The 12,717-nt window shown below is 34.2% G+C and overlaps 1 protein-coding gene across 1 annotated transcript in view; it reads right to left on the reverse strand.

Annotated features, from left to right (window-relative positions):
- The window catches only part of LOC135153182 (retinoblastoma-like protein 1), a 28,643-nt gene extending 17,037 nt beyond the window's left edge, over positions 1–11,606 (reverse strand). The window contains exons 1-5 of the mRNA XM_064095409.1: positions 11,297–11,606; positions 8,815–8,948; positions 7,321–7,518; positions 6,382–6,446; positions 1,568–1,693 (exon numbers count right to left, since the gene is read on the reverse strand). Coding sequence (XP_063951479.1) covers positions 1,568–1,693; positions 6,382–6,446; positions 7,321–7,518; positions 8,815–8,948; positions 11,297–11,437 — 664 coding nt within the window. The 5' untranslated portion in view covers positions 11,438–11,606. The remainder of the gene's footprint in view (positions 1–1,567; positions 1,694–6,381; positions 6,447–7,320; positions 7,519–8,814; positions 8,949–11,296) is intronic.
- Positions 11,607–12,717: the final 1,111 nt, after the last annotated feature.

Raw genomic sequence — 12,717 nt, forward strand, 5'->3', positions numbered from 1 at the left:
CTACTTTTAGAACATAGATTTCTCATGCACTGCATACTTCAGCTCAGGAGGGATTCAAGCAAATAGGATCGGTTACAAGATAAAGGTTACATTATAAAAACAAACATTACAAGTATGAAATAGGATGCAGTAGATAAAATTTCTTTCAGATGGGGGCCATTACCACCACAACCCAGGGTTTCAAATTTATTTGGCTATTTCTGATCTGACAAACTATTGTAATCATCTGGATTCTGGAACAATTTCAACTTAATGAAGATACAGTTTGCTGGATATTTCTTGGTTTCAATATTTAGATAACAAAATTTTAACAAAAAACATGAGAAAATATCATACTGTTTGATAAGATTTCTAAAGCGAGTGCCTAGACCCAAAATTAGCCTTATAGCTTTACTTCCAGATTTGCAGCCAAATATTTTATTTCATTGAAGCATAAATTACATGCACCAGTGAATAATTTTAAAATTGTAATTAAAAAGTAAAAAAATAAGTTTTTAAACAATTCAATCACAGTACTGGCAAATGAATAAATAATATTTTGGGTGAAAGCGATACCAGTAAACAATGGTGCGGGTGATGTGCGTTTCACAGCCTAGAACTTCAGGGAAGGAGGTAATATCAGTCCCCACCCCTCTCCTACATATTAAAGTATAAAAATAACCCATTCTTTTTAGGGTTAAAATGTAATGAGATTGTGATTGTCAAGATTTGCAGCTGTGACTGTCAAGATTTGCAGCTCTAAACAATGACAGCTGCATGAAATATTATCCTCTCCAGTATTACATAGCTATACTCAAGACTCAGATCTTTTACACTGATACCCCTAAAGAGGGAAAATAACTGTATGTGTAATTGAAAAAAAAAAGAGAGAATCTTTCAAGTTTCAATGCATCAATTTCCCTAAAGTTCAAATGGACAAAAAAAAATTGTAAGATAATAATGAAAATATCAACAAAATAGTCTGGAAATGCTATTCAGCAATTTGATTACTAAAATACCTCATCCAAAACAACTACCAGTAGATTACCATTTTTCCACAATTTGAATGTCATCCAGAACTATTTGAATCAAGTTCTGTGTATTTGTATAATGTTCACATGCCTATCAACAAAAGTTATCATTATATTGTAGTAGTAGTGGTAGGAGTAGAAAAAAAGAAACTTGGGGGCTTGGGGCTGTTTCGCCCCCAAAATGCTCACAACAGCCCTGGAAAATAAAAATGAATAGGGCTCCAGACAATCCCCACTCTAAAGCTCACCAAATGTTGCAGATTTATGCAGTAGCTATTAAGTAGCCACCAAAAATATATCATATACTTTTTGTCTGGGTAGAAGAAGTAATGGCAATCATAAAGATGAGATGGTGGCGGTGATGACAACAGAATATGAAAAATGATAACAATAATTTTGTAAAGGAACTTGGAAGAATGAAGAAAATGACAAAAAAACAAAAAGTTCTGTATTGTAAGTCCAGCCCACTCCCCCTCTCTCCTCATGAAGAATAACAATAATCACAAAGTTTCTATGGCAACCCTGGATCGAGGTCAGGGATCTGATTTCAGACTTACCTTGGAAATCAGGGTTCAAAAGGTCACGCCTGTTTGCCAGCACAGCATTGGCGAACATGAGATCCAAGCTACACAGAAGGAGGTGGTAGGAATTAACAAGATCGTCACTTATCGCTGGGAAGTTACCTGGTTCAGAAAGACAAACGGTGGAAAGAAATCTGATGAATATAAAACTTTCAATGAGAATTCACTCAGGCTGATTATCCACTGCGACCCCGGCCAAAAGAGTAAACTTTATGAGCACTTTTTAAAAAAATGTGAACATGAGGATATTAAGTTCAGAAATGAATCAACCTGCTTCAGCATAGTGCCACAAAATGAGACAATAATCATTATGACTTTTTCTAATTCTACACTGAAGAAAATGGAATTCCCCAAAAGGGCTTTAATAGCCAAGAACAAAGTTCATCTGAAGACAAATTTCAAATAAACTACAAGAATGCAATTCTCCTAGATCTTACTTTGCAAAACTTAAAAATTATCAAGAGCAAAGTAGCAAATGGCTACCTCAGTCAGAAGGAGATATGATCACAGACCAGTTGCTGGGATTTGTAAAACTATTGTAGACCGGTAGTATTTCAACATGCTAGAAGGAAGGAAGTGCATATGTAAATGGCTTTATGGTGAATGAAATTTACCATGTGGTATCATATTTACTTATCTCTTTGACCTCCTTAAAAGTTAGACAAGTCTAAACTTGTGAGGAGAAATATCAGATCAGACAATGAACAGGTACATGTATGCCCACTGCAGCAGAGTGATACTAGCATTGTTTGCATATGAATTAAACATGCTGGTGAATGGGACCCGCCCACTCAAGTGTGAATTGACAACAGACCAATCACAGAATACATCAGGCCTATGAGAATGAGTACCATCAAGAAGGACAATCACTGGATTAGATTTGGTAATATGATTCTGGTTATTTTACAATTTGTTGAATAAATGTAATAAAATTATTTCAATCTTTGTAATTACATTCTTGTAAATGGCAATAATTTATACATATATTGTACTATGCATTGTAAAGCAAACATATGTAAAGAGCTTCTCCATTTAGTATATTCTTAATTATCATGATAATCATTTCACAAAGTTTGATTATTGATATCAGTATGAGATATGAATTTACATATGCCGTTACCCAACTGACCCTTGTCAAACCTGCCAACTTCAATTTTTTTAATTCAAATTTGACCCCCCCCCCTACTGACCAATTATTTTACCTCTGTTACCGCAAACAATTTTTATGCCCAAGGCGATTCTGTAGACCCATAGATGATAGAGATTCAATTAAAGCATTAAATGCACCGGGGGGGGGGGGGGGGGGATATTGTAATTTACTGTCCTTTGGCAAGCAAATGGGCAATATGAAACTATCAATTGAAAAAAAAATGTCACCAAATTCTCAATCAGAAAAAAAGAGAGAAAAAAAAACAATTATTTATCAATATTATCGATCTGCCAGTTTCATTTGCCGAATGACAATTATGAAGGGGTAAATAAGAGCAGTATCCCAGGGGACGTTGTCATCATGGGAGAGTTTCTATATTACATTTTGGTGTGAATGATAAGGGGAAAATTGAGATGAGAGGTAAAAACTGCAGACTCAAGCAGAACAAAATATTATATCATCTAACAGAATTAGTCCAATCCAATCCAATGGTCATTTGATAAACATGTAGCTCATTTTTCTTTCCGAACAAGGTACAATTCCATCCCAAATACACAAATTGTACTTAACACTATAGATTTTCTTCACTATAAAATATACAGTACTGTATGTTGTAAATTTGTCAAATTAAGTATGGCATTTCAAAGTATTGCTCAGTTTCACAAAACCATTATCTGCACAACAATGGTTGTGTATTTTAAAATATGATAAGGAAAATTGTTGCCATGCATGTAATAAAAAATTCAAAACTATGATTAAATCAGGAGCTTATTTTAACATCTACTAAAATGGAATTTCCATATAGCCACAAACAAGAGAAATAGTGAGTGTGTGACATAATCACATTAAATTAACATACTGTACCAGTCACCATTCTTTGAATCACTTTTACCTGTTTAGTGTATTCCAGTACATGTATAAATATTATGTGAAAATGGGCAAAACTTAAAAATTCAATTCCATGTAAAATCTCTCTTTTTACATCTGATTTTAATAAAATTGTCACAATTATTTATACAGTTTGATTTGTCTTCATTTAACATCAAATTAATGTTTTGTTGGGGTTTAAGTCAGATAAGCATCATGTAATCAGATCCTACAAAATAGGTGCTACTAATATTCATACATAATGTTGGTCACTGCCATACAACAGAACAAAATCCAGTCTCCACACCCTACAAATTGTGAAAGCAGCATTTCAATAAAACAGATCTCTGGGGCCTGTAACAACTTCATCCTATTCCTGTCACAAATGGACACACATGCATAATTGCATTAAAGTATATAGATAGAGAAATAATAGTGTCACACTGGGAAAAAGATTACTACGTTAATTGGTGTATGTTTGAAAGGTCAGTAGGACAGATCATGGGCATTATGTATACAAGGATGCGTTCAAGTGATTTTCTACAACTGGGTCCCGTAACACGAAGCTTACATGTAGCAATAATCATAGAACGCTTTTATTCGATTGATTGCATCGACTACAATGTACAATCAATCGTTAAAATCAAGTGTACGATTAATCGCTAACCTTTGTGTTACGGGACCCAGGATGTATGCACAAACATAAAAAGGCAAACAGTGTTCAATGCTAGGCATATTCAGACCACAAATTTTGTATAATACCTGGGGGCCGTTTCATAAAGCTGTTGTTCGTTATTGGTGATTATTTAACGGGTAAGAAGTGATCACCAGTCGTTCTTAAAGTCGCTCTTAACTTAAGAATAGCTTTATGAAACACCCATCTGTTACAGGTATTCTCTGATCGGGAAATTTTACTCTAATCTACCCTAATCAGAAAATACCAGTTATTTAAGCAAATTACTTGTAATATTCTCGAAAGCATATATCTACTACCTAACAGGTACTTTACAAAATTACAAAAAATTCCACAAGATTTTTCCAAGGCTGCACGTATTCATGCCATGTGAAAGCAAATGGCAAGAACTTTCTCAATTCAGCCTGTAGTTGGAGGTGGCTGCCATGGGTCGCTGAGCTAATGATTTTGAAATGCACGCTTCTCCTTTAGTGCCAATTAAACCATACACGTACATTGCGTGCTCGTAACTTCAAGCACATACTCCAAAAGGATCTGCTCCAGGTTGGTGTAAAAGCGTATTCTGGTGATCAAGTATGTAGGTCTGAATATATGCCTGCTGATTCCCCCTAATTTCAACACATTCTACTCTGCACCATATTGCGCAGTTTGACCGAGGAAGTATAAATCTCCCTTGTGTTCTCAGTAGTACTGTAAAGACCCTTTCACAATTGGTGGTGCGACTGCTTACAACCGTTGCAATTTTGTGCAACATATATTGTGACCAAATGATTGCAAATGATCGCAAGAGCAATTGTGAAAGCACCTTTACTGCACAATAGCAATTTAAAATGCATCATTTTGGCATTTCATGTTCATGTTCTGAAAGTCCTATTCTTTCAACCAACAAAAAATTAACTTAAAGGAAACAGAATTTTAAACTACAAATCTCTCAAAACCATGATTTTGAGGTGAAAAATGGTCACTTGAATGCGTCTCTAGACCTAAATGTGTAGATCCACATACATACAGTTATCTGATGCCTTGTTTACATTTGCTATTAAAGATCATTGTATGATGGATTAGTTCACAATTTTTTTTGTGGCATCTTATGTGGGTAAGGGATTGATATTTACGTCCATCATACCATTTCTTGAGTTGGGCATCGCAGCCCTACAACCACCATACGGGCACCCTACGATAATCAATATTAATTACCATTGGCAGCGGAAGCCAAAGAATGTAGGGGGGGCCACCAAAATTTTTTGACAAGCAAGCAAAAAAAAAAAGGTTATCAACCAAAATTTTAGGGGAGGGGCGCAGGAAAGACACATATTTCACATTCTTATTATCTTGAAGTCAAATTTTTCATGATTCTTTTCATATTCAAGTTTAGGTATCAACCTTTTTATGCATATTTATTCATAACGACTCAATATACTTTAATCTCTCAAATCAAAATTACGCAAATCAAAGGAAAATGTAAAATCTCAATTCAGCAAAGTGTTAAGTGATACCTTCATCCCATCAAAACAGTAGATGGGAAATTAACTATTCTACAGGATTATAGAAGTAACTACAAAAACACTGTAGTCCTGGCTGAACATATGCGGAGTCTGGTGCTACCAGAAATTTACCTCAGGCAAGCATTTTGAATTTTTTCTGTGACTCAAAGCGCAAGCCAGATTGTTTGTGTCTTTTATTTGATTTAAACAAAGTCAGCATATCATAACAAGCTACAATAATTCATAGAAGCAAGTGCGCAATTAAATTAATGAGAAAATTGAAACCATGCAATGATTCAGAGAATAATTTTCCTTATATCGCATCGCGATTTGCACTTCACTTTTTTAAAGACCAATGCACAAATATATTTTTTTATGTGTGTAGCAGATTTTACATTGGAATGTACGAAACTAATTTGAAAGCGTTTCTTTTAATACCAAAAATTCTAATCAAATTTGTCAAGTAAAATTATTCCCTGAATATTTCAAATGTGTCGTTGAGTTATCCAGCCATTGACATTACGCAACTGTTTCCATGACAGAATCTAAGATGACGGATAAAACATGTACTTTTCAAAGTATAAATATCCCTTACCTTTCACTAAAACAAAGATGGTCCAACAGAAAGAAAACACATCTTGGCTTGTACAAGGCAGTCGCCTGTTGGATAAAATAAAACAGGTAGTATTGTTAGACCTTATAAATCAAATATACAGTTTATTTGGGAATAATCAGTTTTATTTCAATAACCACTGGTTTCACAAAGTCATGTAAAGTTTATTTGCATCATGCCTTATCAAACTAAATCTATCTTATTCATTTATTCATGAATGAAATTCTACCATTGTACTAGTATCATCTTTATTAATATTTTTATCAATATTTTTCCATAATATTTATTGACATATTTTAATATATATATATATATATAGTATTCTTTAATAAAGCATTCAGGCTGAATGTAATTTGAGAAGATTAAGTAAAATTACACAAACAAAACACTAAAAAATATAATCAGAATTGGAAAATGAATAACAAAGTTGTGCATTATGTCAGTGAAATAGTTCAATGCATATGTCCTCATGAATATGCAGTGGCTAGCTAATGATGTCATATCCCAATTTATTGTTTATGTTGATTCAAATTTTCTCCTCCAAGAATTTTGAACAAAATTACTGGTTTACTATGCAAGATAATTGCTGAAATTTATGTTGTTACAAGGGACACACATTTGTACACAAACTAATGAAAATATATGAAATAATTTTGATTTCATGTAATAAATAAGAAAAGGGAAAGTGGGGACATGACTTCATTAGCCCACTATTGCATACTTGTGACGGCATGCATAGAACTACTTTTCACAAATGTTGCCTAAATTTAAAATTCAATACCTTTATTTTGTCTCGGTTTGTGATGAAATTTTCTGCATTTCACTCATTGAATTTTAAAATGATATCATTTTTAGCGTGGAGTACTCTTTTTATTTATTCAAATGAATTATGTTGTTGAAGAGGGATTAATAGAAACCTACCTATGTTTTCTACTCCTAGGTGGCCTGGGTGTGTTGTCTCCTTCCTTGAAGAGATGGTAAAAGATTGGCTGGTATTTCTTGAAGATGACCGTTGAGACGGCAAAGTTCCTCTCCAGACGGTCCACCTTGTCTCTAAACTGCTGCGGAAGGTTGGCCATGTCTGACCACTTTTTCATCTTGTTGAAGAACTGGATAACACTGTCAAGGACAAAAAAAAAATACATGTACATAGAGAACAGTGAAAAATTTGAATGATTGAATTCAGTTGTGGCAAAAGATTTAGGATGGTAATAGATGCAGCTTTTTGTTTCTTCAAGATTAAGCACAGAATTTCATTAGTCATTACATATGTATCCAGAGTTCATTCTTTTCCATGCACAACACATTGAAATTTATGTACATGTACATGTACGCAACTACAAAGCCATGTCCAAAAGTTTTAGCCATCTGTCATACATGTATTTCTGAAGGGCATCTAACAATAATTATTTAAATTGCAGAGGGCCTTTATAGAATTACATGTATCTCCAAAGACCAAGATAACCTTAAAGCTAAACAAAGGATGTTTCAACTTTCCCAAAGAGTACAACTTTGAGTCAAAATTGAAACGTTTGAAAACAATACACCCATATATACACCCATGACAACAGTCCAGCCGTCATAAATTGATAGTCAAAAGAAAAATAATGAGAGAAAAAGAGGAATTAGAGGAAAGAGAGAGTATTACCACTATTTTTATACATGATAAAATAAATAAACCCCATATTTGGGTTATTTTGCCCACCCTCCTTCTCTTGACACAATCAAACACAAAGCAATGATATTGGAACAAACTAGTAGAGTCTTTTCGCCCACATTGTTATTGACATACATGTAGACCTATATTTAACCAAAAGTTCCAAGAATCTATTTTAAACAATTTTCCTTGATTTCAATCACAAAGATGCAAAGATGATTATGACTTAAATCTAAGTTCACATTGGGGGTAATTAAAGAAATCTCTATTTTTTTGCAGAATGTCAATGTTGTTATAACAATTTCTATAACAAGTATCAGCCAATCCAAATTACAGGATTTTGGTACCTTTGAACCCTAAAATTATGTAGCAAGTTTTATGAAACACGCCCCTGGTCAAGTACACTTTGTTATTTTGCTACATGTATGTCAATTAACAAACAGTAATTAATGGAAATTCTTCATTCAAAACTACAAAATTTTGAGGGGTCAATGACGAATGTAACTTACAATCATATCATATAGTAGATGGATTTTTCAAAAATAATTAAAGTCGAACCCTAGTTAAAAATGGAACATATACATGTGTATTACTTTATTACCTAGTAATCCTCTTTTTTATTTTCCAACATATACATGCAGATTTTTATATAATTTTCTTCCCCATTTTGTTGGGGGTACAATGTAGTTTACACCAATACTGAATCTTAACTGACAGCACAAGACATGATGATTAGAGAATTTAGAAGAGCATCTTACCTCAGTTTGGCAGAGCGAAGCAGTTGAGTTAGAGACACGCCATTGCCCTCTATTGTACCATTGCTTACAGTCGGTACTACACTACGTCTGCATGCTACATACAAGGCACAGGAAAGCCATTGGATTTTATCTCCCTGTAACAGAAATAAATTTGAATTCGGAATGAAAATACAATGATCCCTGAAGATGTTTGTAAGGTTACATAGGACGTTAAATTAACGACTGGACTATGGCAAGCCAAATGTGTGCCCAAATGTATATTGAAGAGGAAGTCCACCAGGGCCCTGTCCACGGAGGATTATTCTGTTGTTACTGGGGGTGCTGAGCATTGCCACGGCACCCCCAGTAAATTTACATAGATAGCTTCCTCCATGTCCAGGTCCATGACGTCCACTGGACTTCATCCAACTATCATGTTGGTTTTCTTAAAAGCAGACTCAATCAATTTAACTCACTTATTATTAGGTAAAAATCACATGAGTAGATATCATTGTAAAAGGAGAAAAACAAAGTTCTAAAAATAAAATAATAATTAAAAAACACCAAAGAATATGAAGTAATGACATTAAAATATGAAATCACCTGCCAGTATAGCTGTAGGCCTATAGGTGCCCCATGAGGACAATTCATCAATTTTTCAGATCTTCTTTTCTTCTCATTATCAATGTTTGAACATGAAAAATATCCCCTCTTTAATATTAGACCATCATTCTCAGTCATTTATGATAAACATGTCTTCAGTAAAATTTTAAAACATGGATGACAGAAAATAGTTCTAAGACAAATATTGTCTTTTTTTTTAGTAACAACTAACTTATTTGTAAACATTTTTTTTATTAGACAAAATCACAATTTACAGACCAGGAACATTATTGACTCAAATTGTAGGAGAGAATCCAGGGGGAAAATAGCAGCACAAATAGAGCAAATATTCCTAAGAAAATTGTACAAATTTCAAAAGTATACTCATGAACTGGGCTCAATTATCACCATTCAAATCTGATTTTTTTGCAATTCTATACTTGATAAAAAACGAAACATTTGTCATTGATACTTGGAAAAAGATATTTTTAGGCTATAAAAATTCCAGACAGACTAAAACCTTTGGTCTGACTTTGACGTTAGTTTTTCCAAAAAATATCAGACACTAACGTTAAAATTAGGTCTTCAGCAAACACAGCATACATTTACTGAAAAATCTGCTGTTTCGAAAGAGTTTTTGAAATCTTCTATTTTTTTCAGTTCTCCTACCATGAAGCCAGGCAGAGTCTCAGTCAGAAGAGCATATCCTGTCCAAAATATTTTCTTTTTTCACATTCACAAAATAATTGAAATTATAAGTTATGGTCAGTATATCATAATTACAAAAATAAATTAGGTTCCGTTTTTTCTTCAGTTTTTGCAAATAAGTTGCATATTTGCAAGTTACTTGCAAATATCTTCCAGGTTAGTCTTGATCTACCACTACAAGTGTTAGAAATAAAATAAAAATAATAATTCATTATTGTCTACATGTAGATCTATTTGATAATCAATAGTCCACACAATGACATCAATGTTGCCATTTCATTTGATTTAACTAGACCGATAAATAGGTACTAGGTCAAACGTTTAATAGACCCATTTCTGTCAGGGATATGCTCTGCTGACACTTCGTCTGGCTCCTCGGCATCCCCTCCGTCAATAGGACAAAAGAAAAAGAAAATGTTGAAAAAATCATCCGAAACAGCGGATTTATCAATGTCAGTCAACCATTTTACATAAGTAACATAGCCATAGGTAGAACAACATTCTCACAAACAAAAACATCATCTGTACGGGAGGGTAGGTATTCCTGATCCTGTAGATCTCCCGGTTGTAAACACTTGATGCATAATTAAAAGTTTAAAAAAGTACAGTGCGGGCGTGGATGTCAGACAATTTAAAAATGTTGGCTTGACCAAAAGAAACTAATCCGTGTTTAAATGAGTTGATGCTGGAGGACATAGTGGTGTTGGCTGTTGCATCTTAAAACAGTAGCATCTTGGCAGAATTAGAATGGAAAAACAATCTAATGAATGTAACGTTAGCATTAAACAAAATAACTTGGCCTTTTGGTATTTGACAATCAAACAATAATTGCATTTAAAAGTCTCACAAACAAAAACAGTCATCGAGTCTAAGTCTAACAAAGTTAACATGTTGTTAGTGTTACTGTTAAGTGTTAGACCATTGTACTTTTTTGTAGACTTCTAGTTCTAGGCCTAGTTCTAACTCAAGTCAAGCCTAGTAGTAGAATTGAAAAACAACTAAAATATTTTGCTTTGGCTATTGCCTATTATTATTTTGCGGTATTTTTGCTAGAGACATGCAAATTGCAAAACATTATTATTGGTGGGACTAAGCTGGAATGGGAACGTCGGAAGCAATTGATTTGTTTTGTCGCATATATCGACACACACAAAACAAAAATAACAACTGACATGACTGATGAAACACTGACCTCTAGCGTGTAATTTTCGCATATCCTCTCGTATGATTCCCAAGCCGTTTTCTTCGTGGCGTCGTCCAAATTTAAACTCATACATAATTCTTCGAATCGGTCTTTTGTCGTCAAAATGATCTCCTCTGGCGAGTCCGTCATTATTCATTTAATGTATGGTAAAACTGGGATAAATTCATAAACAAATTGCGAGTATTCTACCTCCTTGTTGAGCGATGATAATCACCATGAAATCGGCCTAGCAACAAAATTGCGCATGTGGGACTACAGTGAATTTGGGTTCGTTCACCCGCAACGCAAAATTGATCACAAGCTAAAAAGGGCGGGAAACTGTTTGCGCATAGATTATTCAATATCAGTCCGCGCTCGAAACAACTAGTTAGAACTTTTCTCATAGATTTATTATGAATAACAACAAGATGAAAATTTTAAGCTATCTGTGTAATCCTAATTCCATATGATAAAGAATTTTTAATATAAAATTCGGATTAATTTCCCAAATAGAGAATTTAACCTCGAGAAAGTGGCATCCCGCGGACTAATAGTAATGAATAACCTAAATCGTATGCACACTTGGCCCTTTAACTCCTTTCAGCCAATCAATAATCCCGGTCGCATCCCGGTCAATAGCATCAACTCATGAATATTCAACAATGAAATCGTGTCGGAAAATCTTGTTTTGGGAGAACCAGGGGATCGAGCGTTTCATCAATATTTTCATCCGACAAGTTCTCAGATCTGACATCTTTCCATGATTTTGATTGGCTGAGAGATACTGTTCCTATGGTAACTGTCGGATAAAATGGAACTTGTCGGATAAAACGTCCGACAAGTCCCTTCATGAAACGCCCCCGAAAGAGACAGGGAAGATTTTTTTGCTGCGTATATATGCAAGGAGCTTCCTGGTATATGTTAAGGCGACCGCACACCTTACGATTGGTCTGCGACTCAGTTTTGAAATAAAACGTAGTAGAATTTGATGCTAATATTGAGACTTGGAATATCTTACTGTGTAATGTCCGAAATCATCGTACGAATACCTATATCCAAATATGTGACTATGCTATCATTCTTCTTATAACAAAAGCAAATTTAATATCTAGTCGTCATGACGTCATAGCAGTCGTACGATTGGCTACGATTTGAAACTTATTTGGCCTTTACTCCAAAATAAAGGCTTGAAATCTTTCAAAATGGTTATATTAGTATTCTTTCAATTAATTTTAACCTCAAATATAATGATATGTTCCATTCACATTTTCAGAAAATGAGCAAAATGCGATTTGTTCCAAAATCGGATCGCGAACAGTCGTAAGGTGTGCGGTGGCCTTTATACACCTGAGGAAGCACCCTCTGGAAATCAGGTTGGTGGGCTAAAATTTTACTGTAATTTTGAAGCGATTTTTTTTTTGTTAATTGTT

This window comes from Lytechinus pictus, chromosome 2, assembly GCF_037042905.1.
Source record: "Lytechinus pictus isolate F3 Inbred chromosome 2, Lp3.0, whole genome shotgun sequence".
NCBI classification, from domain to species: domain Eukaryota; kingdom Metazoa; phylum Echinodermata; class Echinoidea; order Temnopleuroida; family Toxopneustidae; genus Lytechinus; species Lytechinus pictus.